Genomic DNA, 27,501 nt, shown 5'->3' on the forward strand with positions numbered 1-27,501 from the left:
TGTTTGAGTATCTGAAGTGTGAGAGTGTTATCCAAAAGAGAAAAGAACAGAAGGTGCTCAGAACTTTTTGAAAACCAGATCCTCTAAAACATTTGAAAGTGGGAAGCAAAACTTTGAGGATGTTCATTCTTGTCATAAGAGCTTAGCTTAATTCAAATTGTGTCCTAGTGTTGGCTCTTCCACACCATGTTCCATGTTTGCAGTATAGTTATATATACTTTTTATTCACATACTTTGTTAGCTTCACCTTGATACCTCAGGACAAGCCCTTTCAACTTGAACTACTGAAGATGTGTTACAACAGAGCCTATCCTGTAGCCTCTTAAGGCTCTTCTCTCTGATTGAAGCGGAGTGGGGCAAATACCTGTCCCAGTGATTGGGGTAATGCTTGTAACATGGATTGTGTTTGTAGATAAGGCAGAATGGAAAATGTTCTCTTTCTAGAGAAGAAAAGGCTTGGGAAAATCTCATCACTGTATATAAATATCTGAAGGGATGATATCTTCCAAAGAAGACTGAGCCAACCTCTTTTAAGAGGTGCCCAATGACAGAACAAGAAGCAACAGGCACAAACTGATCCACAGAATGTTCTGTCTGAGCATAAGGAAGCCCTTTTTTACTATGAGGGTGACCAAGCACTGGCAGTGGTGGCCCAGAGAGGTTGTAGAGCATCCAGATGGCTTTTAGATATTCAAAAGCCATCTGGACAAAGTCCTGGGCTACAGGATGTAGGTAGCCCTGTGTGAACAGGGAAGTGGGATAAGTAGGCCTTCAAAGTTCCCCTCCAACCCCAAGCATTCTGTGATTCTGTTAGAGTACAAGGGTAGGTTTGCAGTGCTCTGCACCATTTCCAGTGTCTGACTGTGATGTTACCTGTTATAAGCACAGACCAGCCAGAAATCTGATGTTGATGTATTTTTAAGAGGGTTTTTTTGACACTAACAGCATACTAGGACATTTTATCCCAGGTCATCAAAACACATGGTTGCTCTATCATAAAGCTTTCAGGTTAGACATTATTTCAGCAATTCAGTCTAAATGTCACACTCTGCTGGAGACATATTCCCATTCTTTGGCAAGAACACTGTGTAAGGCAAAGAAATTAACAACATGAAAAACAATGAAGGAAAAATGTTGGCAGCAACTGCACTTATTTTTTAAATAATTTTTATCCCCACAACTGCTGCCTACAAGCCAAAGTAGATGGTGAACAGTCTGGGAGATGTGTACTATGATTGCCTTAGGAAAAAACCAGACCTCAGGGCAGATTAATAATGAAATAGCTAATGCACCCCTTGAGAAAGAGGTACCTTCTGTTATTTTATTTGACTGATTTTCCTGAAATGTCCCCTATATCAAATACTTTCAAGAGCTTCAGACAACAGACCTGTGGGCAGGGTGTGAACAACACATTGCATCATTTTATTACTTACGGTACTGACAAAGGGCCAATCTATCTGCCCAGATTTCCAGAACTTAGAGGATTTTAAATAGAATAAATAAAATAAAGGTGAAGAAATTGAAAGTGACCTTAATATATTGATATTTATGTGAGATTGATACCATGCTTTTTTGGAAATTACTTAGGCTCTCATTGACATATTCAGGTATCTTAAACCTATAAGCATCTCAGATAAGAGCCTAATTTTTCTCTCTTTCACCACAACATTACAATTATTTCCATGGTGTTGTATCAATATAACAAATTGAGAGTTAAATCTCAGTATTTTAACTGAATTGTATTCCTTATTTGTAAGATAATCATATTTCTGAGACTACTGTTGTGTGCAGCAAATGCACATAGGACCATATAATCAACATCTAATTAGGCCCACTTCATGTTATATTTGCTTAATTTTAACTTTCTTACAGCTATAATTTTTTCCTTTAGCCATTATAGCAGTTGAATTTTAATTACATTACCAACAAAAAGCTCATTAACATCACGTAATTGGCAGCGTTTCCAAAAAAACCTGAACTAATTGAGTATTTTCTGAAGAGTTCCCATCAAAGTATAATTTAACCATTACAAACAGCTTGGCAACTACATTTGCATAAAGATGTATCTAAGGAATGTTCTCATGTGTGGAAAATCAGATTTGATATTGCCATTAACAAACGAAGGAAGCTGTTACATAGCAAATCACTTCCACATTTTAATTATTTTGGCCAAACCCCATGTTTTTGTCAAGAAAGTCAAATGAAACCCCTTGCTTTTCCACAAAGAAGCAGCAACTGGCCTCTGACTGAGTTATGAAGCAGCTTGCTTTGTGGGAAGGCAACAAAATGTATTCTAGGTTATTTTGCACTCTCAACAGCTAATAGCAGAGATTGTGTCAGAAAGACCATGGTTTTATGCAGTAGACTAATTCAGAATTTTTTAAACACATGACCAAGCAATTGTTTAATCTACAATGGATCTCTTGCCAATTATCTTGTTAATATTCTTATATTATGAGAAGACTGATTTAATTACTAAGTAAAAGAATACAAGTATTCCAGTAATTATTAGCTTCCACCATTTTTTAAAGACTCCCTAAAACAGTTGCACTAGAAACAAGGCAAAGAAAGATTGCACAATCCTTTGATCCTTCCCCTCCAGTCTGGGATGAATGACACTGAGATCAATTTGAATGCTGAGGTGATGATTAGGAATTAAAAACAGGGCAATATGGCTCACATACTTTGAATAAAGGTGAAAAACTCATGGATATATGATAGTTGTCATGAGTGTCCTACTTTCATGTTTAAACCTGAACACTGAGAGTTTTGCAGAATCAAGGTTTCAAATAAGAGTTGAATCAAATTTGAACACATTCAATACTCTCAATAAGTATCCAAACTTCCGCGTTAAATATTGTGTGTTCCTGTCTCTTCTTGGATTCAAAAGGTTGGAAATCAATTTTGAGAAACTGGTTCTTGTTAGGATGCTAATTAGGTACTTGCACTGCTTCCTTTGTCCTTTCCCATTCTACAGTTCTAGTTAACAAATGCAATCATATTAATAATGTGCATTTGCAATGAACCACCTTTCTTGGACTGCAGAATGTAAGTATAAGCAAGTCAGCAATAGATGCACAAGACCCTTTACATTCTGATTTTATTTTTTCTGTCAAACAGGTATCAAATGTGTCAAAACATTTGTTACCATAACATTTGCTAATATACAATATCAAAAGTGGATGTAAACATCAAGTTTAAAATTTCAAAGTTCCTGTGATCAATTCACCTGAACACTATACAACTTGGGCACTGCTGTCTTTTCATTCTCCCAAAGATGTCTCAGATGCCTTAGCATGCTCCGAGTAGCCTACTTATTCTGACAAAGAAAAGCATTGTTTGAGGAAGTGGGTCATATGTGTGTAGAGATGTTTGCTGGAAAGGCCTGGAATTCCATGGTTCTGATCAGTATACCACTGAAAGAAAAAGAAAAAACAAAACATAAACCCCTTATGTCATGTTTTCAATTCTGCAAGAGTCAAACAATACAAAAAAATGTATTTTATTGCTACACATAAGAAAGTGGATGGCTCAAGGAAAATGAAGAACCTGATAATTTTTTTCATCATTTCCCAATATATTCTTATTCTTGCTGAAAAAAACCACTTTCTAAGCCTTCTGTAATTTAAGAGTGAGCATTACTGCCTCAGTACTTACAGGCCAGTTGTATCAAGTCAGGCAAAAGAGCCTTGAGATGCTGTTAAGGATGAAATCCCCTAGACCTGCTGCATGGCCTGGGTAATAAGGGTAAGAGTCTTGCTTAGGAATAAGTATTGAGCTCTAAGCAAAAAAAAAAATTCAGCTAAATGTTCTTTGAGTTCTATTCAAAACATCCTGCATTATAGCAGGGCCATGAACCTTGTGAGTGATGATCTGGAAATAAAACACACATACAAATTATGCTAACTCAGAAATATCTGCCATTCCACTGTAGCTGAACCAGAATGACTACAACTGCATACAGTATTCCAGATACTTAAGATATAACCCAGATTTGCTAAAGATCAGCAAAGGAGGCAGAAAATGTGTAATTCACAAAAGGGCCTATAAACCCCTTTGGGGTTATCCCTTTTGGGGAGTTCATGGCCATGTGAAAACGGATTCAGGCAGAAGATGTTTGACAGCAGGCAAACACTTTGGTTACTAGCCCTGAGAAAAAAGGTTTGGAAGCAGAGGTTAGCATATAAATCAGATCTACATTTCCCCTGTTTATTTCTCCTTTATATCCTGCAACCCCTTGACTATGTGTTTCTCTCTACCTGTGCCTGCTATCCCATGCAAGTTTTTCAGAGAACTTTCTTTTGTTGATTCTGGATATATATTTGGATATCTTACACCCTTTTTGCTTGCTTCACTTCTTGCCTGTGGCAGGCAAGTCCAGTTCAAGATAGACTGTACCACAGCTAGTGACATTTCGGCCCCAGAACTCAGCTCTTTCACCTGCCTCTTCTACCTGGTATCAAAAACACTTATAAGGAGGCTGGATTCTTATTCTTCTCCCTGGCTCATTTTAAAAGCCTACAAGTTATTCTTGACAAGAGGAAAATCCTGCTAGCATGCAAAGGGCAAGGAAGAAAAAAAAGAGCAGACTGATCATTTGGGGAAGAAATTGAGAAGTTGTTTCTGAAGAACAACAAATGCACTAGCAATTGCCATATTTTGGAGCATGTTCAGTGGAACAGGGTAGTTAAAAACACTGCCAAATGTCAGATAAGATTATTGATAAAGTTATGAACCACTTTTCAAAATGAAAAATAGTCTATTATTTACCATTGCCTGGAAATCCACCTGTGCATTAACCAGAGCTTTTGCAATTTGTGCTGAGTTCTGAAAATGTACATTATCTAAAAAGAAAAAACAAGAGATTGTCTGTTGAAACGTGTTAATACCACAAAGCATAAAGTTATAGTGCATTTAGCTGTGTCCACTAATTATCAAGTGATACAGTTGACATTACTAAGAACGAGTAAGCATCCTATGATAGGTCATATGGAAATCTACCAAAGATCTAAGTCCTGACCCAATCAAAGAGAGATGCTTAATGTTTTTCAAACAAAGTGATTCTGGCTCTGTGTTTGTTCTGCCATTTGCAAACCTCACCATCTGCTGTTCCATGGATGAGAAGATACTCTACATTTTGGAAATTCTTTGCTCTTGCCATCACAGTTGAATTCTGTTGAGAGGAAAAAAGAACAGTTCAGCAACTTTAATTTAAACCACTTATTTATAGTGCTGAAAGGCTTTCATTACCAAGTAGAAAAACAATCAAACAGTTGAACTGACATGACAGCAGTGACTTCATATCAATCTGAGATTACAATAGAAACCATCCATGTACAAGGCTGTATATGTGTAATCAGTCTCTACACAGGGAACTGAACGACCTGGACCAATGACCCAAAGCCAGCTGTCTAAGGTTCAACGAGGCAAAGTGCCATGTCCTACTCTTGGGTCACAACCACCCCTATGCAGCACTAGGGACCATGTGGAAGGGTGTCTGAGAAGCTCTCTGGTAGAAAAGGACACGTGGGTCTTGATTGAAAACAGCTGACCATGAGCCAGTGCATCCCCAGGTGGCCAAGAAGGCCAGACCCATCCTGGCCTGTACCAAAAGTAGTGTGGCTAGCATGACCGAAGAAGTGATCATCCCCCTTACTGGGCAGTGGTGAGGCCACACCCCAAATCCTGTGCTCAGTTTTGGGCCCAAGAAAGAAACGGAGGTGCTGGAGTGTATCCTGAGAAGGGCAATAGAGCTGGGGAGGGTCTGAAGAGTGAATCCTCTGAGGAATAGCTGAGGGTGTTTAGCCAGGAGAAGAGAAGGCTCAGGAGGGACCTTAACATTCTCTATGACTCTCTGAAGGTATGTTTTAGCCAGCTGGGGGTTGGCCTCTTGTCCCAGGCAATAATCAAGCGGACAAGAGGAAATGGCCTCAAATTATGTCAGATGAGGTTTAGACTGGATATGAGGAAAAATTTCTTCATGGAAAGGGTTTTCGGGCATTGGAACAAGCTGCTCAGGGCAGTGGTTGAGTTGCCATCTGAGAAGATATTTAAAAGATGTGTAGATGTGGCACCTGGGGACATGGTTTAGTGGTGCACTTTTCAGTGTAAGGTTAATGGCTGGACCTGATGATCTCAGAAGTCTTTTCAAACTAAATTATTCTGTGCATCTGTGATCTGTGACTTTGGCTTCAGGACAGAAATACCTATAAATAGATACTCTTTTTTTTTCTTACATCATTTGCATGTGTTCTGAAAAGCACCAGCAGAAGAAAAAATACTAATCTGCACCATATTGATGATATCTGTCCATGAAAGGTCTCTGTGCAAGCTTGGCTTGCAGCAGGTAGCTTTCTGTGCTGGCACTAATGTCTCTACACTATCAGAAACAGATTTGATATTTAGTGTCTTTTCTAAGGGCCAATTCATACAAAGAACAGTGCTAGTCATGTCATTCCCAGAATGCTCTAATTCCTGGCTGCTCCACCAGGGCTGTTTGGTATTAAGCATTTCTGTTCTTTGAGTTGGGATGGAAATACGTACTGAGAACATGATCCAAATCTTTAACAGAAGTGTTTCCACTAAGTTCTTTGGATGTTAATTCAGGCCTCTCTGTATCCAGAGCTGGTGTGTGCTGCTAGAGGAAACTACAGACTTCCTATCAATGTGAAGAAAAGAATGGCAATCTGTTCTAGGTAGGGGAAGCTGCTCTGATCATTTAGTGTGCTTATGATCTTACTATCAGAGAGCTAAATTTGGATGAAGCAGTTTGCATATCTCAGCCAACAGTACCAACCAAAACCTTATTAACATCAATATTTTAATCCCTCTCACTTCAGTTCTTTTCTAGGCTAATGGTTTGCACTGGCAGAACAGTCTGACTTGTCCAAGAAAAAAAGGACTTCCATTTAGCATTTTTGGGATTTATAAATACAAACCTACAATTAATTATGGAGATAAGAATTTCATGGCAGTAGCCTCACTACAAAAGAACTGTACCATGAGAGTAGGTGGGCCACTTTCTTTCTTCACAGTTCCACTTATCCATAGAAGTGTTATTCAAATTTAAGGCAGAATGGCACAGAAACTGAATTCTCACCTTATAGTGCTCAAGATTATCAGACTTTATAGGAAGACCCATAAATCGTTCTGTGTAGATTGATGCTGAAATTAAAAAAGAAAAAAGCTGTAGATAAAGAAAGTGCAGATATTTTGTGACTTCAGTGACACATCGGAAATTAAATGATGTTTAACTGTGTCTGTTCTTGGCTTCCTCATAACACATCAAATTTACACATATTTTAAAAACCAGGTATGAAGGCTAATTATTTACTGTTCTCCAAACCATGTTGGCAGAAATAGTGGTTTTATACTCATCTAGGTTTAGGGGATAAAGATAATTAATTGATACGGCTTTATGCTGTTGGGCTGAACTCCAGAAGCCAGATGAATAAGTCAATGAGCCAATATGGGTGCATGGTGGAAAGATGACACAGACTAATTCTGACACCTTAAAAGAAGCTGAGGATTTGTATGAGTATTTGCAGTAAATATGGATATGCATGTTGTCATTTTCCTATTGAATGTATATATGCAGCAACTAGGGGGAGCAGGAAAGGATGAAGGCATGAACTGAAAAGGTGGCCCATTGTTTTCCATGTCTCTGTTCAATTCCTTTTTCTAAATACAACAAAGACTGGTAACAGATTTGACAAAATAAATGTGAATAACTGAACAGTATCCATCACCAAGAAATCAGTAGAAGCAGCTCTCTTTGAGCTGCCTTGGTGTTTGTACTTTAACTAGGAGCTGTTATGAAAATTTATGGAAAACTGACACAGCAGCTGCTACTACCAGAAGATTATTTTCTTTATGACCTTGCCTTGAAGGAGGAACTGACACATATTGAGCAGTCAAGCTGCAGTATTACAAGGACTTTATTCATTTAAGGAAGTCAGGGCATTCTGACAAAGAAGAGCTGTCATCTTTCCCTGTCAAAAGACAGGTGATGGCCATTGTAATCATTAAGGAATTGGGATTGTCTATCTTTGTCCAGTTTGATACACTGTATCAGAAAAAATTTGCTAAAAATTAGAAATGGGAATCCTCCCAGGAAAAGAAAATGAATCACTATACTCTTGTTTCCATAGTTGATTATGTATCGTTTACATGTGCTACCTCTGAGAGCTAGAAACATGTACTATGGCTCCCACATTAGCCAAGGAGGGCTTCTGAAGATCATTTGTAATATAAGTACCAAAAAAATTTAAGTAGCCTATCTTTTATCAAAATCCTTTATCATTCCGTGGAAACAGAAAATGTGCAATATCTGTTGTCAACACAGTGTCAAACAACCATATTGGGCTTAAGTTTTCAATAAAATAGACTCTTTCTGAATGGCTGGCATTTCTACAGTATTCTGAGCCAATTTTTCCACCCTCTTCTACCAGTATAGCTACAACAAGTCCACAGAGGTCAGCAGAATTGCATTAAAATGACTAAGTGGAAGATTCAGCTTGTCAATTGTTGAGGAAGGAAAAATAGATGAATTTAAATAAATTTTAATGAAACAGTCACAGATATAATGCTTTAAACTATACATTGTCCCTGAATGGAATATTCCTTTCCATCTTATAACTGTTCAGCTCTGACTCAAAATGGAGGGGAGTGGGACAGCTTCTGACATAAGATTATGGCCCAGAATCTCATCTGTGCATCTAAAAGAGGGTCGGACAGAATTTAGAAGCTCTAGAGGCCAGTACATCCTGTGACATACTGATACTACTTGGAGACTCAAGGATGTAACATCCTGTAGTTTTGCCCCTAACACAGTTCACCCTAATGCTAACATGATCTGTTTGCCAAAACCTATGACTCATGACTTCCTTTTGTTTCCTCCCTTCCTTAGTGGAGGTACATTTGCCTGTTTGGATTTTACAGTGTGTTTTCAGCAAGATTCTTTAATTGCCACCTGAAAATTCAGCTGATGTAGAGATTGCAATGGTGCAGGTCTAATCTGCTTGAACTGAAAAACTTCATTTGAATTGTAATGCTGGGATAAATTTTTATAACACGTCTTTTATTAAGGGACTTTTGCGAAAGCAGTGCTTTATGCCTGCATTCTGGAAATAATTTTGTGATCATGAGTAAAAATGTCTTAAAAAAATCTTGATGCCAGTGAAAACAAGAAGACTATGCTTCCTGTGTCATACAAATATTTTCCCCTTTGTTTGCAAAACACCATAAATACAAGGAATGTCTGTGCTAGCAGTCAGGGAAGGAATCTTTCCCATTTAACCAAAAATTTTTCTCATAACCAAGACTTCTTAGAAAACGACCATATGCTAAGTAAATGTGTTCAAAGTGCTACATTTTACTCATTGAAAATATTCATGCCATGATTTTTTTTTACACTAAGGTTCCTTAACACCATGCCAAAAGCTTAACAGGTCGGCAAGTATGAGTATGTGCCTGCTTTATTCACACAGGAAGGCCTTGGGAATATACACCCAGTGTTGTTTCCTCTCAACAGTTTGGAGCCTAATTCCATAAATATAAGAAAGAATATGTATGGTACATATTGCACAACAGTACTGGTGTGGCTGAGAAACATTTAGAAGGAAAAGTATTTAATTAAAAAATATTATATTAAACACAAAAGTCTTTCACTTTTTCCATTGATTTTTGGAAACAACTTTGCAGTCATCAGAAATAGGTTCCTGACACAGGTCATCTGTGGTTTCAGAAGCTGAAATGTACTATGATTCTGTTGCTGGCAGATAAATCAGTTCAGCTGTTTCCAAATTCAGTGATAATGCTTTAATAGGACTTTAGGGCAGATCACTCCTTAATAGCAGTTTATTGAGAGGGCTTTATCCACTTACTGTTATAGAAGTGCATATGGAATTATCCAGACATACCTTCTTTGTGACAAAATCAGTTCCAAACTGCCAGTTGCACTCAGTTATTTTCAGCAAGAAAAACATTAAACTTAAGGTCTTAAAAGTTTTAAATCTAGATAATTTGAATGTCTTTATGTTTCAAATTGCCAGTCTCCTGCAATGATTTAATTTAAGAAGTCATTAAATGCTACATCTTGCTTTTCAAGTCGGTATTTATGACAAGTTTCCATACCATAATATTCCCAGCTGGAAACAGGAGCCACAGCCATTCCGCATTTAAATACTCCACTGCCAGATCCAAGTGCCAAAGAAGTTACATAGCCACCATAGGACTAGGAGGAATCACAGACAGTTTAAAATTACTGGTGAAATATCATTCTGTTTTCTGAATCAAACTGATATAAACTAATTCCAAATTAACTAATTTGCTTTGCATGTGTGGAGGACAAAGTAACAAAAGGTTGAGGTTTTTTTGAAATTAATTTATTGATATCAAATGGATCTGATGTAATTTCTTGTGAGAGAGATTAGACAAATTTATCAAATAATTTTTTTTTGCTGCTTCTTCAATGTTTATCACTGTTTTCATTACCACTTACAGTCACAGAGAAATTGAATTTCGTAGTGTCCTTCATGGTAATCTAACACAGCCTATAGCTCAAAACAGGGCTAACTTCAGACAAAAATGATACTGATTGCAGTCTCATCCATAGTACATATCCTCGCCCCTCAATCTGCTTCAACAGTGATCAATGTTGTCATATTTTTTTTTCCTAAAACCAAACAGAAACTTTCCTTCTGGTAGCTTGTTTTCATTGCCTCTCATCCTTTTCAAGGTGCACCCCCAAGAAGAGTTAGAGGTTTTTTTCCCTCCCTTAACAAACTACCTAGGTTTTGCTGAAGATCAGCATATTGAACTGACTCAGTCATCAGTACTAATATACTCATTACTTCAGGATGGAGCAGTTCCTCCCTACTGCTTGCCACTGTTCCCAGTATTTTCTGGCCTGATTACTCAAACTGGGACCCAGAAAGGAAGAATAAGTTCCCAGCCCTAAGAAGTGTAAAACAGTAAGTAAGCTTGGATGTAAGAATAGATCTGTGAAACTGAATGGGGCTAGTTGCTGAGACAGGAAAATAATGTAAATAAAAAGCCTTTGGTTTGGCTCTCCACAGGAAGTGGAACTGAGGTTGGAAAAACTCATTTAAGGTTTTGCAAAATAATGGGTTTCTGTTTACTTTGGAATGGAGGAATGGAGGAAGGGATAAAAATATGGTGTGTCATGAAAAATTCTGAATATTACTTCAGTACCATATGAAAGACTAAGCGAAATAAGTAGAATTATTTCTTTCTTTTTTTTTTGTATAGAAGTTAATTTAGTCCATCCTTTTGACTTTCCAGCTTGAAATGATAGTGAGGGATACAGTAGTAGAAACACTAATTAGTAGAATTTTTCCAAATCATCTGATTTGCTCATTTGATCTTTCAAGAAATCAGTCCACAAGGCTGAAAAGTAAGGGATTAGGACTGGGCAGATAAATATATTCACTGTAACAGGCTGAGAGAGAGTTCACAATCCAAATTACTTTAGTAGTTATTTAAGAGGTTTTGCCATCTTGAAGAGTTTGTTGAGTCTGAAAGCAGGAGTTCATGCATACTCACCAATCTGCAGCCTATAAATAAACACCTTTCAACTCCTTTCAAAGCTTACAGACCAGGAAATGGTATAATAAATTGGGAATAAATTAGAAAAAAAAGGTTGATAGGTTTGGCAGTAGTGCCTTTATTTTAATATTATATCCACCAGTGGAATACAATGGGTCCAAGCTCTTAGTTGGTTCTGGAAACACTGTGGTGAAATAAAATATTACGTGATTTTAAAAAGATAATATTTTCTTGAGACCTTAAATTACCTAATGTCACTTCAGAATTATTCACTTCTAAGTGTCTGTGTCATTTAATTTCACCATGTGGTACCCATTTTATTCTGGTGTCACAGTAGTAACTGTACCAAAGTAATTAAAATATTGGTTGATAGAAACTTCATCGAAAGATTTTAGCAATTCTGCTCATGTGCTGTCTAAGATGAGGCAATATATCTGGCTATTAAAGGTTCTGGGAGCATTACAAAGAGAAATACATGAAAAAAAAAGCAAAGATGAAAAATAGACTGGCTAATAATTTGGAATGGGTCCCATACTGCCCAATTTTTCCACGTTTTGGTGAGGCTGTCAATGTTGTAAATCTGTCAGATCCAGATTCATCCCTGATTGCAAAGCCAGCGAAGTACACAGTGATTCAGGATGATGCAGGGGTCATACTTTCTGATGAGAGATAGTCACAGGACTTTTCTCATTATTTTAAACTCAGATCAGAAAGGACAATACTTGAATTTTGACAGTAAGCCCCAAAGTTAAAAGTAAAGCAAATAAAAATGTCTTAATTTGGCTTAACTTCCAGTCTAAACAATGTATTAGACATGAGCTTTTCAAAATTCCCTGTTGAGCTGCCAAAGATTCATTTTTGGGGGCTCGAACTGTTGCAATTGCAGGTATATAAGTACCATCAGGAACCATCCCCTTTGGCAATACCATCATACATTTGCAGAAGAAATTTTATATATACTTAAGACAGAACCAGGAATAATAATAATAATAAAAAAAATTATACTGCAGGATTATTTAAAGATAGATCTAAAAACTCCAAACACTTACCCAGCCCCATATTGCTATTCGTTTCTCATCAATAAAGCCCATTTCTATAAATTTTCTGTGGAAAATAAAGTCACAGAAATAAATGCATTATTACAAAAAATTGCTAGTACAATAGCAAATTACCAAAATAGTTTTTCTTGCACTTTTTTTTCCACACATCCCACCAATTTGAGCAAACTGACAATCAACATAGCATGCCTGATTTCTACAAAACATCAACTATTCAATCAATAGGTGTTGAAAGGGAAGAGGGAGAATTTTTCCTGAATGAAAATATTGAATGAAAATACTTTCATCATAATAATTTTTATTCCACCGGATTGAGGATAATTTTCATTGCTTTAGTGCCAAAGGTGCAGGATTACCATTAACATTCAGAATTTGTCGTGCAAGACACCCAACATACTGATGTCACAGTGAGTTAATACTTTGATTTCTCAACAGGAACAGTATTGACTTCTGAGGAGATTAGGGATTCCCTGGAGAAATAAGCTTTTTTTTATGTGCCTGAAAAGTAAAAACTCTTAGGGCTACTTTAATAAAAAAATAATAATGAAGGAACCATCTACTAATGCTCCAAGTAGGTAATAAGTTTGAAATGTATAAAAAGTACAAAACTTATGCTCTCAAGAGTCAAACAGGTCAAAGAGAACCATAAATATTAGTTCTCCTACAAATATCCTGTATCAGAGTGTGAAGACTGCATTTCTAAGGATATATTAGCAACAGCAAAGAAAAGAAGATGAGGCAAAAGACCACAAATGCTTGAGAGTGACAGATAAACACAATAGGTACAGATACACATCAGGAAACATAGTAGCCTTATTTACCAGGACAAGGGCAAGTGATTGACAACACCCAAAACATGGGATACTATCTGGGTGGGACAGAGTTAGAAAAGCCAAAAAATTATTCAGTTTTGTTATATTACTGTCTTAATCCCTGGGGCTCCACCTACAGTAAAAGCCCCTCCAAGAAGTTCCCACTAGACTATAGAGGCTCTCTAAAAATCATGCATCTTAATCCATGTGTTAGATCAGAAAGATGGAATGCACTACATTTAACTGAATAAAAATTTAGTCTAGGTGCTGACAGAAAACTGGGAAGTGTGAAGTCTGAGGTCATTTTTTCATGGCCTGTCTCAGCAGATTTGCAACTGCAGAATCAGTTTAGATTCCCTCTGATATTCTATGTTGAAGTATGCCACTCCTACTAAAAGTTTCAAGATAGAAAATAAAATAATAGAATAACAGAAAAACTTGACATGATATACAGCTATTCTGAGTCATTTATCACTGAAAAGGATAATGGTGTATTTTTATTTATAACATTGAGGAAGAAATGAATTATCACAAAGCAGAAAGAGGAAAGAACTGATATCCTTCTCACACACACTTGTAAATACAGGCAGCACTCTCAAACACGCAGCGAAAGCTGAGAAAACCTGGGTTGCTAGATCAAATTTTCAGCTAAGGTACTAGAGTATCTTTGTCGAGTCTGGAGGAAATAGGGTATTTACTGTTGCACCTGGAAATCTATCCATCTATCTATCTCTGATCTCTCTGAAATCTACCCAATCTATCTCTGATGGGCCAAATTGCACACCAAAGGCTAGGCTAAATTCCTGTTTTGCAGTCATCTCTGTGGGGTTCAAACTAACACTTCTTCAAATGCTCACTTTAGCAGTGCTACTGCATCTGTGAAATTAACAAGACAACCTTTCTTTGCAATCCTCATCTTTCACTTTCTCCCAAAATCTCTGCATAGGGAATCGGTTTCCCCTGGAACACTTTAAAGTGTTTTCATGCAAAGGAGCAGCTGCTGGGGAACACTTATCAAGGGACCTCAGGTACTTTCTATTTTTAACTATCCTACAACAGCACAGAATGCAAGTTTGTGACTAACTGACCTGTAGAACATTTGTGTCGTTTTCAGTTTCCCCACAAACTTCTTATGTGAGCTTTAGCTAATCAGTGAGGTAAATCCCTATGGATCTCAGGCTAATCTCTATGGTCACTGGGATAGACTTGCCCTACAGGCAGTAACTTCAGAAAAATGGATAATTGGCTTAACTTTCACCACTGACAATTGTATTTCTTTGGGCTTAGGATTGAAGCCTCTGATGATTCTCTCATGCAATGCAAGTGATAAGGCCCAAATGAGCACTTAGTGGTATATGGACTTAATATACCAGACAAAATCTCATTGACATCAAGCAAACACTAATATTTTTTTTTCAAGTGTTTTTGTCTTATATCCTGGAGACGTCAAGTCTTCAGAAGAAAGGCTGAGAATTCAGTGTTTCTTTCACCTTACTATTTCTTGGTGTGCAAATACAACAGCTATACTGGGAGATAATCTACTTACTTAACTGCTGAGATTTGATCCTCAACTTCATAGACTCCAAGTCTTCGATATACTGCATGCAAAATCTTGTCACCTTGATAAGCTGTCCCTCTGCCATCCACCAGAGCAACAATTATTCCCTCTTTGCTTGCAAGATAGGTTATCCAGCTAATGCTAAAGGTTTCCTTTACATTCTGACTGCAAGGTCCTCCATATCTGAGGAAGAAAATTCACACATTTTCAACTCATACTTACAAATTTATAAATGGTTATTGGACACTGGACTATAGCTATTGGCACTGATAACATTTCCTCCACATGTATTTTAGCATGTATTTTGCTACATGACTGTGGTTCAGAGAGCTCATCAGACAAACAGTTCTACTACTATTTTAAAGTAGTTATGAGATTTTGCTATCTAAAATCCATTTTACTCATTTAGGTCTTATCCCTAAGGGAAATAATTAGTTTCAGCTCAGACTAAGTGGTGCAGTATCAGCTGCTTGTCCTAAGGAGACTCCTTGGAAAAGCCATCCCTCAAAGATTCAATTCTTTGCTCTCTCCAAATTCCTTAGGAGTAACATCCCTTTTTGGTGCTTTTCTGCTTTTTTGCATTTGATTTCCACATGCAGTCAGTAGTGCCAAAAAAAAAGCAAGTTTAAGAAGTACAGCTTCTTACACTTTTTTGGCTATCCCCAGACCTTATTTGTTTCAGTAGGGAATATCATGTGCTGTTGGAAGTGCAGGCAGAACACGCCCCGCATAGCTGAGCAAACAGAGACACTCCTCATGAGAATGGCCGAATGCAAATTACACATTTGACCTCAAGGACAGGCCTCTTCTACTCTAAACTTCAAACATACTTAGCATTCTTGGACCTTTGGATCATCACTAGTTAATAAAAAATGATGTAATTGTTTATTACACCCACTCAACTCTCCTTTCTGCATATTTTTCTTTTTTTCACCACTGCAATTTTTATTGCTTTTCTGCCTGCAATAAATTATGTCAAGTGCTCTTAACAAGCAACTCCACATGGTTTAGTTTTCTCTTCATCTTAAAAATGAAGCAGGCTCTTGTATTTTTTTATATTAGCAAAGCTGAAATCAATACTTTTAGATTACCTCATGATAAACAGAAGAAGCAACAGAGCTAAGATCTACAAGGAGGAATCCATATTATTTTAGCCTTTCTCTTTCTCTGAGAAAGTAATCCTTACTATGCTAAGATTAACATTAAAATCCTTATCGATCTCCATTGGGATGAATTTCTATTCCAGAAATACATTGAAAAAACCACAACAAATGAAACAGAACTAAGTAGTTTTGCTTTTGCTTTATAAAATGTTGCAAATGTCGCAGGTTTTGTTAAATTAGAAAACGTATTTTTTCTAACAAAACAACAAGATTCAAAGAAAGGAAGAGTTACATACACCTGAATAAGCAGAGGGTACTTCTTGGATCTATCAAACTGTGGAGGTAGGAGCATTTTGTACCACAAAGCTAGAAAAGACAAATTAAAATTAGGTTGTTAATGGCTGAAACAATTCCTCTAGGCATAATACAGTCTAGTGTAGCAGTATATGAACATGAATCAGCACATAGTACACAACGCACAAACTGTGAATCACAGAACTGATGCAATTAACTGCTTATATTGAGCTGTTGAATAACAGCTTTGAAGAAACCCACTTTTACTTTAATTTAGTTATGCTAAATTATTACTTCACAAAAGTCTAGGTTCTCAGTTTTTCCAGGTGCCTAGAAAAGCATAACCATTTAAAGATTACCAGATATTAGTTTTGGAAGCTTTACACTGACTTATTACCATGGGATACTGTTGGTAAGTCACTAGTGAAAAGAACAGTGCAAGCAAGTCAATATAATGCATAACACATGAACAGCAGCTCACATTTCCCATTTTATTACCACCATATTATATTGTTTTTACACAATATTTAAACTCTTTACCAACAGTATTAAAGATTTTTTAAAAATGTGCGTTGTGAAACAAATTATTTTAACAATTTTTTTACTGAAAGATAACCTGAGGCATACACAAATCAGCTGTTATTGAACAGGGCAGAACCAGGCCTCTTCTTCCCAATCTGACAGGCCAACAACTTGGTTCTACAGAAAGACAATATTTACTATAACAAAATTAAGGCAAAATATCAAAATGGTAAGAATAAAAAGTACAATAGAGATTTGTAATTCTTACTTATACCATCCACTTCAAGCTTATTAATTTCTTCTTTTGGCAGTCTGATATCTTGCAAAGCAGACTGCAATTCCCAATTGTCTTCCAATACTCTGAGCTCTAAGTAAAAGAAATGCCTGAATTATTAACTGATTTATTGTTAATTTCTCTTCGGTAATTAAGATTTCTTCACTTTGTGTTATTAGAACAGAAAGGAAATCTGTGAATTTTACAAGCAGAGTAATGAAATCCACTCAGACTCTTCTAATTGGGCTTGATCACATAGCTAAATGAAAGAAAAGCACTGGCATTGCAGTGCACAAATACTCGTTAGATTTTTATAGGATGTACATTTTGCAATGCAAATCATTTCACATGTTGCCTCTGAGTGTTAGTCCCGCATGTTAAGAGGAAACAGCTTTCTCCTGCAGATCCCTCATCCCAGATTTGTAAAATGGGGGAGCTAGAAATGCAAAATTCATGGCACTGTGCAAAACACAGTCCTGTATCTCCTGTATCTCTTCTCTTGCTTATCAGACTGACATCAGTTTAACCTCTGAGACCCTTGGGCAGTGTGGTCAAGCACATGGTCCTCAGGGAGTATCTTGTTTCTGGGTAATGCAGGAAATTCAATTTCTCAAAGGGTTATGGCAAAGCTTCACTTAACCACTGTACAATGAATTCCTACACAAAGACAACAGACTTACCATCTCACTGTCCTTATTACTGCTCACTTAGTAAACCTTTTTTCATTTCTTTTAAAAATCTAAAGTTTAACATTTATTTTTTTACTTGCTTTAGACCAAATTCAGTTACATAATTTAAAAATTACTGTTTAAAATTTAATTAACTTACAGGACAGATTGTAGAACTGTATATTATTAATCTACTGGTTCTTGTTTATTTATGTGTTTTCCTATGAGTAGTGAGGGATGAAGAATATTGGAAACATAATGGAAATCTGTGACTTTTAGCTTCACATTCAGAATGAAAGAACCTTTTAAAACTGCAGGAGATTTTTCTTTTTTCCTTTACCTTTCCCTTCTCCTTGTTTCTGGAAATGTTCAAAAGCGTACAAGAAGTATTCTTCTCTCAACATATATTGAGCTAGGTAGTGCTTAGGACATGCCAGAAATATAATACTGGAATTCGTTCTTTCAAAGTACTCTTGACAAGTTTTGCAGATTCAAGTGGGTTTTTTTATGGCTGAAAGATCGTCCTGCTTTTGGATGCTCATGCAAACTCAGCTGAACCCTATTCCAGTCTTACCCTCCAAACTCCTGAAACTTTCCCATTACCACAACTGAATTGCAGACATCATGGAAGGAACTTCCAAACTGATCTATGTCAGTATCTACTGTCTCCTACTAAAATTCATGGGTGATATAGTTTCAAAGTGCTGCCAACTGCAATGAAAATGGATTTACTAAAAATAGTTTTGCACCACAGAAGAGATTATGAAAGCGAGGAACTGAAGGAAAATTATTTCTGAAAAGGTAATGAAGAATTTAAAGAGAAGCCTGAATTTGTTTTTATTCCTGAGAATAACAGCACAGAAGAGGGAGGCATGATGAAACCAGTGGTGAAAATCCATTACAGGAAACTGTTCTTTGCTGCAGAGAGGTTAAGGAACACATAACTACAGGTGGGCACTTAGTTGTATTTCAAGCAATGCATAGTTTGAGAAGATAGTAGGGGCCCTTTACATGAAAGGTAACTGAATCAGAAAAAACAGAGACTTATAAAAATGGATTGAATAAAAAAAGAAACAAAAACTAAACCATGCATGCATTGTATTTAAACCTTTAAATCTATTTAAATCTTCTGCAAAAGAAATACCAGAACACAGTGTTTCTATACTGTAAGTGCAAGAGACATGTTAACCTCTCTTTTCCATTTGCAAAAACTTTAAAGTGGTTTTAAAATAAGATGTACCAACTGCTACTGGAGTCTAAATAATGTTGCAATTCACTGACTTCTACATGAATCACCACAGATTAAGGTAGTTTAACACTATTGCAGCATTTGTCTTCCTCGTGTCTTTTGGTCCGACAACACTCAGTTAACAGTGGGTTATCAACGTAGGCTGAACTGTAAGGACCATTATAGCTACCAGCTCATTTCCACTGATTATTGGGGAAGGAAGGGAATGCTAAATCTCTGAAGTTTATACAGAACCATGCTAGTTTTCATAACATTCCAGGAACCGAAGGCCTAAAGTCAGAGAAGAATTTTAGGGAAAAAAACAAGGGAGAGAGAGAGAAGATTCACTGCGGAACAATTAGTATTATCATAGTTACAAAGTTCTTGCTTGGCTTGGTTGCAAACAGTCTTCACTGACAGGCTACTTAAAGAATAAGGGCTCTGAGTGTTTCTTGCTGAAGATCACACTTTGTATCAATAATTACACCTAGTCTGAAGCAGTTATTTGAACTGATACTCTGAAAGAGCTTCTGCTCTTCTCTGACATCTCTACTGATGGCTGAGGAAGTCACTGATCCAGTATCTAATTAGTACAGCACGACAGGTCAAACGGTGAACTCTAAATAGTACGCTACTGTCTTTTGTTTAAGGTAGTGTTGCCTCATGAAAAAGAAAGTCTTGTGTTCATCCAAATGTGAAAAGGAATATTCTGGAAATCACAGTAATGTTTTCTACAAAGTTTGACTCAAAATTTGGTATACAAAGAGTTGCCCATGTTCATTTTATCTATACTGTGAAAACAGGAAAAACAGCAGGATGCCATGAAAGTGCTGGACTCAGGAATTGAGATAAATGCATCAGTGTGTTCATTCACGTTTGGATTTTACTGATTAACGAATCTAGAAAGACATTAGTTATTTTAATACCAAACAAGATGAAAGTCTTCTTGATCACAATCCTAAATACTGTACTAGAAGACCTTGATCTGGATTAGAGGTAAAGGAGTATACCAATTGCTCAGAAATAGGCAGGATACTTGCGGTACCTCTATCACCACGGTTCTCAAAAAGAGTAGAAATGGGAATCCCAGGACCTGTTGTAAGAATGATAAAAAGTCAGTTTACAGTTTGAAGCTGGAATTTGGTGATGCAGTGTGTGTTACATTAACACTGATAACTGACAGGAGTTAAAGACCTCAAAGCTGATGCAAAAATCTGAATCTTCTCTGCTGTAGAAGTCACTACTTCCTGCTACAATACATAAGGTACTGTGTGTACAAAGACTTGGCATTGCTCAGCAAACAGAATAGAACCAGCTTTAAATCTACTAATGCTTCCTCCCTAGAGATGAAGTGACATCTAGTTAATACCTGAGATGTGATTACATAAGGTGAACGCAGAACTAACAATGTGAAACATTCTTCTGAGAACATGTCACATCATATTTGTGAAGGTGAGTGCCTTTCACATGGTGATGACCTTACTGACTATTTTGTGCAAGAATGATTGAAAGGTGTTGTTATTTGCTACATTTGGTTCTCTCCTCAACTGAAGTTCCTTAGAACTTTTCAGCTGATCAGTCGGTGCAGAATCACAAGAACAGTAAACTTTATAAGAAGTATACTAAAGGAAAACCTTGGATCCTCTTCCTCTTTTTTTTAGATTGTGATGTCACTGTTTTTTGAGCACAGCAGTGGATGAAACCGCAGATCACTGAAGTCACCTAATTTATTACAAATGAGCTAAGACTTCCTTTAATACTTGTGTCTTGCAAGAGGATTCAATGATCACATTTCTTGAACTGAATTTTTCTTAAATCATTTATTAAAAATGTTCTCAGGTGCTAAATAGCCAACATTTATGGCTGACACAGGTCTTAATTTCAATTGGGAAACACAGTAAAGTAGTTTCTCACAGTTAACTTTGATCACATAGAAGGGAAAACAGTGTATGTTTCTAAATCCTGCTCTGCCTGCTGCAAGAAAAAATGTGCCTTTCATGAGCTGGATTAACATCTGTTTTATGACTTGAAGGACATTCACAAATTCATTTTAAATTCTCAAAATACCAAGCCTTTTTTGGAAAAAGTTAAAAAAAAAAACCCTGAATATATCTATATTTACTGAAACATCACAAAATTTTTGAACAGGGGAAGTCTCTTTCTGGAAATCTTTCCTGGTTATTGTGAAATTTCTGTGAGTCAAACAAAAATCATTTGGGATAATCAGCATTAACTACAGTGCTGATAAATTCTAAAGAACAACGGATTATATGTTTGGTCACATGCCATACATACCATAACAGATCAAGGCATAATACTTTGAACGTTCACTGAATCTTGCTGTATAATACTGACATCTCTCTTTCCTTAAATTGCAAGTAATGCATTGTTTTCTCATAGGTTTACTTCCAATGCTGATTCTAAGAAAAAAATAAAACAAAGCAATCATTATTTTGCTAAAATTAACTTTATATGTGTCTATCTCATATTCTTGGATGCAGGCCCTGTACTTCCAGAACAGTTAATTTAAAAATAAATGCTTGGTCTTTTTATCAATTTTCCCCCAAGAGTATATTTAAATGTTAGATGGCATTTCTCTCAATTGTCAGATAGAATCTGAAATTAAGATTTAGTTAAAATAGCTTGTGAAATTACATATTAAACATCTTGAAACGAAATTATTTTATTGACAAATCCAGAGACATCTTCTATTAAACTACTATCATTAAGATAACGTTGATAACACTTACTTGTAAATATTCCTTCTTCCTGGATAGCCTTCAAATTCATTGCTTGAATAAAAACTGCAAATTCATTTATATGTTAATAAATAATCCATAAAGGGATGACCTATGAATGAGCATCAAGATGAAAAGCTGTCTTGGAAGTTAATTTAGACTTTTTGAGATTTGTGCATGCGATGGAAGAATAATTAAGCTTATATACTTTTCATCTTAATAAATCTTTGCTCAGACTATGATTAGGTGACACATCAGCCATATAAATAGGAGTTCTATCTTAATTCTCATGAGCTAATCTCTCCAATCATGTAAGCTGCTTCTATCTATACAGTAAGCTGAATGAGAGATCATAAAAAGACAAGTAACTGCAAATTGTGTGAGGGTTGACCACATGATTAAATTAAGTGTTTTTAAATAAGACTCTCTAAGATGGGTAATAAAAATAACTAGAAAATTGAGGGCAATTTGCAAAGAATCTTTCATAAGTAAATCATGTTTACAAACCTATGCAGTACCTTAGCATACAAATTTATTGTGGATGCATTCAGATAAAAAAACAAATTACACCTAATTATAATCTGAGGAGTTAACAAACGGTGTTCAAATGATTAAGTGTTGCTTTTACTGACAACACTCCCAACCTTTTTACTTCATGACACTTACATTGCATCATTTGTTACTCTGAAAATGTATATTGCCTCCCATTCTCCACTTGTAATTTGGATTGCATTCTCCTGTGTAGCGAGACATTTAAGTTACTGAATATTGTAGAATTATTTCAGGACGGTAGATCAATGTAGAACACTTGGCTTGACTTACCACAGAGCCATTGATGTAATGAATATGCTTATACCCATTTTTGTCACTAAAAATTTTGTAGTATGAACTGCTGTCTGATGTAAAATATGGTGCAGAAACAAAGAACTGAAACAATGGAAGAAAAACAGTAGATGAGACATAAGACTGTCAAAACTGTTTAGGAGATTGTGCTACACATACTAAAAGTGACTAGACTATTTAATCAGTTCAGATGGGACAAACTACTTTGCACAGGTTTGTACCTGTGATACTCAAATCTCCCCATGATCACATCTTACAGTTTCTGTCATTTTAGATTTCTTAAACCAATAATATAGATACCTCAAGAACACCACAAATGTGAGCTCTCTACTTGTAAGTGGAATAATTAGTATATTCTCAATGACCTTTCTTTAATTATTTAAAAACAGGCAGAAATGATTTTTAACAAGTAAGTTTCTGAATAAAGCTATTGTTCATGAATTGTGCCACACTGAGTATTCTGTGGGCCTCAGTTTGTCTGCTTCACTGAGCAAGCACAGCGTCAAAGAAATGGATATCTGAAGTTTCCCATATTATTCCACTAATTTTAAAAAACAAATTATTCCAGATAAGATCATTCAACTTATACTTCCTTTCAAAGAATCATGTCTTTACTAAAATTGCCAGTCAAGTTTGAATTACTGCAACTCTAAGTTTTGTTTTCAAAACATGAAGATATGAAGATATAGGAATGACCTGCAAGCACTTCAAACATAGTCAAACATTCCTGAGTGAGTGTACTTTTTAAATAATATTAACTCAAGCTCCACTAGGACTTGTGACAACAAGTTAAATTCTCGTGGAGCCTGTATCTGTGATTCCTAATACTTGAAAGCCCATAAAGGCAAAAGCTGGGATTTATGCATGCATGCAAATTCTTTAGCTCTAATAAAAATCTGTCATCAGAACCTCAAGTGAAGTGTCAAAAAAAAAAAGGACCAAGTAAAACAAAACAACGAATTATTGTAAATAGATGATCTTCACATTAAAACATCTCTTAAGGGACAGTGCACTGAAAATTGAATCCATTGTTAAGTCCACTGCAGGATATTCAGGCAGTGTGAAGTTCCCACACTTGATTCTGTTAACTTCCCCTACCTGAAAATATAAGCAACACTACGTATTCACTTTTGGAATACAGTCTATATGACTGTAAATACTGATCTCATGCTCTTACACTTTCCCTGTAGGCTTGCTTTTACTGCAAGTTTCCAAAGGTATATGGTCATCTAGGGTTACTGGGCAGAGAAAACATCTTTTGCTAAGAGGGAGCTCAGAGAAGTATCACCTGCCATTCTAAGGAGCATATCTTACCTTGAAGGTTCCCCCTTAGCTGAAGATGTGCAGCACCTGGCACTAAAACTGTCCTGAATTGAATGGTTTTATTCTTAAGATACTGTGACAGACCATTTTATCCTTTGCCCTAGTAATTTTACATCTATTCTTAGGCTCCAGAATGCTTCTAAGGGTTACACTGCACTGTAAATCTACCTCTTTTCATTACTTTCCTCCCTTCATTAATTTCTGTCTCGACCAACTTTCCTGTCTAGTCAGTTGGTGGGGACAGAAATAGGTTTTTATAGCCAGATACTTCATCTAGCACAGCATTAAAAGTCTCAGTCCTACAGTGCAACAAGTCTAAGCAGTAGTGCTGTATGTCTCAGAAGGGTGCTTCGTGTTTCAAAACACTGATGGGAAGATGCAGGAAGCTGTAGCTTTTAACTGAATTAAAATAGAGTACAACAAGAAAACCTACTCCGCCTGCCCATCCTGTTTGACTCTCCTCTATGTGCTGTTGATTCTGAAAAACAAAAGCAAACATACATTCTTTAAGAAGACTGAGTTTAAGGAGATTCAAAATCTTCAAATAAATTAGTAGCTGCCTGTAAAAGACAATTTTAGAATATTTGCTATGAAGGTTCAGGGAGTTGGAGGTTGTCTAAGTAAATAATATTGCTGTATTAAGGTAATTACATTAATTAGACTATTTTTTAACAACTGTCATCAGACCTAAATAAAATTTAAAGCAATTATGCAACTTTTTCACTGAAAAACAAGAATGGAAAACTCCTTAATATCATTAATTTTTGTCAAAAATTCAAGTAAAATAATATCAGCAATATTAATACTAAAAATTTGGTTTACATTTTCAGCTTCTTTGTATTTTCTTTGATTTCAGAGCTGAGATGTTGATTTAGAACAGTGGTGATGTGGTGACTAGGTATTCTGAAACTGTGAATATAAATTTAGAACATCTTAACTCCTTGTTCTTAAAGCTGATTTGGAAACAGACTTATACTGAGCATCAAGGATGCAGCTAAAGGTGCTTTTACATTTGTACTTATGTTTTGCTCGTAAAGTTTCTAGATTTATTTAAAAATCTGCATTCAATCAATGTATTTCTTTTTTTATCTTGCAAAGTTTTCTTTATGCTGTTCATTCAATACAGTATTTCTTCACAGTTTGAAATAAATTTAACAAATTCGCTTTTTAAGGAATATGATTTGTATTTCTTACACTCAACATAATCTCATCACTATTTAAAATCATGCATTCTCCCTTCCGATTTAATCCCCACAAAGTGACCTGAGGAAAAGTTGCAAGTCCTTGTCCCTTAGAAGACTAGTGCTTTGCAAGGGCTCTGCTGAGCGACTAACTGAAAAGATTGATTTTATTTTTTTTAAAGATAATAAAAATGGGATGCATTGTTTTATATCTGCATCCTAACATTATCCTTGCTTTACATTAAAACTCAGATCTTGATGGTACAGTACATTAGGGATACACATAAATTCTCTTATTTGAGTAGTCCCAATTTCACAAAGACCCCCGATTTCACAAAGACATTTACTCATATGAATAGTTCCACTGCTCATATCGGTTTCTGTGGTCTAGTCACATGAGAAAGAGTTGAACATGTGAACATTTCTGATGAATCTATACTTTGGGAACATCTTGTAGATTATATTCTGTTATTATTTTCAGATACATAACATGTAGCAAGTTTATTGTACATTAGAGACTCAATACAATCTGAATTCAACAAGAGAACTATTTTTGCCAAAGGAAATGTTCAGAGATATACTTTTTGATGGCAAATAGAGCTAATGCAGCAGTCCCATCTGTTCACACTCCTTCGATTGGCCATTTGTGCAAATTTTAATGTGATAAAAGCATTGTATCACTGTTTAAATAAAGAATTATAGAAACGTCAGTAGTGACTCCATAAATAAGGTTTCATGGAGAAATGCAATTAAACAAGGATCATGAACAAAGTCCTGAAAGATGTTAATTAGTCTGGTCTGGTTCCAGCAAAGCAATTAAGCACATGCTTAATTTTAAACACATAAACAGATCTACTGAAGTAAATAAAACTGGCTATGTGCTAAAAGTTAAGCTTGTGTAAAAGTACTTCACTGGATTGTGGTAGAATCCTAGAAACCTTATATGTTTTTTCTTTCCATTAAAATATGGAATTATTTAAATATAGCTTACTTGCAGGCAAGGTAGAGATTCAGTGTTAATGCACCTATAAAGTGGAACAATTATTTAGGAAATATAGCAAATGCTGCATGAAACACGGCTTTTTCCTACTAAATTACAGTATTTCTCTGTGGAATACTACTTCAATGACAATGTTTTTGAAGTAACAAGACCTTAAATACCCTTTAAATTTGAAATAGTTTTCATGTTAAAGAGGAGTAAAAATTATTGTCAGCTTGAAAAGGCTGTGTCAATAAACTCTGAATTTATAATTTATCAGTTATACAGAATGCTTTAATAAATATTCTTGCCTTTTATTTCAATTAGTTCCAGTTTTCATCTAATTTTAGCTTTAATAGGTGTTCTGTACTATGAACCCTATGAACAAGACAAGCCAAAAGCACCAATACTAAAAGACAACAAATGAGATCTCTGTATTAGAGTTACTGAAATTCAGGGCTGTTTTTCCTTCAGGATCTATATAAATTTATCTGTGTGTATGCTTTTCAGGCTTTACAAAGCTCTGCTCTGTTCAACAGTCTTCTTTCCCAACTGACTAAATCACAGAATGACATATTGAAACCAAACGTAGTTACTGTTGCAATTAGCCTGAAATTTTCTTTTCAGATCTCACTGCGTTTCTGAAAACTTGCCTACTGTTTAGAACTGTATGACTTGATAAAACAGAAGAATTTCTTCTTCCAGAAAACCTGCCTTACTATTAACGTGTATGTTCTTTCCAATAATCTAACATTAATCTAAAAGGACATGAATTAGTCAGACTTAGTATGGAATTTCAACACAGCATAATAAGATTTTAAGATTTTCTTTAAAAAAAATACAGATCCTATATGGTTTCACTTTTGAAGATGCTAACATAAGAAGGAAATAAGCAACAGTACTGAAAGCCTCTCAATAGCATTTTAGGGGGTTGATGTTGTTTTTGTTTTGGTTGTTATTTAAGTTTCACAAATTAAAAATGTGATGGTTTCTCCAGGTTTATTTCCTGGCGTAATTAGTATTTTTCATCCCTCTTCCAGCAATTATAATACTGAAAAAGGTATCACTACTATTGTGATAAAACACTGAAAAATATAATTATGGCAGGGACTAAAAAATGCTAATTTCAGTAATTTTGATTTATATTTCCAACTTCATTACCTCTGGACAGTCCCAAGTATTTGAATGCTCTTTGAAGTCACAAATAGCTAAGACTGAAAAATTCTGTATTCTCTTCAGCCACTGCACACAGATTCGAGTATCTGTTACCCAAGTAAGCCAAGTAAAATAGTGATCACTAAAATATAAAAAAAATGGAAAAGGAAGAAATGGCGGTTATTAAACAACAGGAG

At 35.9% G+C, this 27,501-nt stretch overlaps 1 protein-coding gene across 1 annotated transcript in view; it reads right to left on the minus strand.

The window, feature by feature from the left end:
- Positions 1-446: 446 nt before the first annotated feature.
- The window catches only part of LOC119703448 (prolyl endopeptidase FAP-like), a 39,896-nt gene continuing 12,841 nt past the window's right edge, over positions 447-27,501 (minus strand). The window contains exons 12-27 of the mRNA XM_038143364.1: positions 27,311-27,446; positions 24,423-24,467; positions 22,646-22,750; positions 22,490-22,560; positions 21,836-21,889; positions 21,381-21,505; positions 20,131-20,178; positions 17,184-17,282; positions 16,396-16,465; positions 14,985-15,179; positions 12,618-12,672; positions 10,135-10,234; positions 7,100-7,164; positions 5,101-5,173; positions 4,771-4,844; positions 447-3,416 (exon numbers count right to left, since the gene is read on the minus strand). Coding sequence (XP_037999292.1) covers positions 3,315-3,416; positions 4,771-4,844; positions 5,101-5,173; positions 7,100-7,164; positions 10,135-10,234; positions 12,618-12,672; positions 14,985-15,179; positions 16,396-16,465; positions 17,184-17,282; positions 20,131-20,178; positions 21,381-21,505; positions 21,836-21,889; positions 22,490-22,560; positions 22,646-22,750; positions 24,423-24,467; positions 27,311-27,446 — 1,417 coding nt within the window. The 3' untranslated portion in view covers positions 447-3,314. The remainder of the gene's footprint in view (positions 3,417-4,770; positions 4,845-5,100; positions 5,174-7,099; positions 7,165-10,134; positions 10,235-12,617; positions 12,673-14,984; positions 15,180-16,395; positions 16,466-17,183; positions 17,283-20,130; positions 20,179-21,380; positions 21,506-21,835; positions 21,890-22,489; positions 22,561-22,645; positions 22,751-24,422; positions 24,468-27,310; positions 27,447-27,501) is intronic.

This window comes from Motacilla alba, chromosome 7, assembly GCF_015832195.1.
Source record: "Motacilla alba alba isolate MOTALB_02 chromosome 7, Motacilla_alba_V1.0_pri, whole genome shotgun sequence".
Taxonomy (NCBI): Eukaryota; Metazoa; Chordata; class Aves; order Passeriformes; family Motacillidae; genus Motacilla; species Motacilla alba.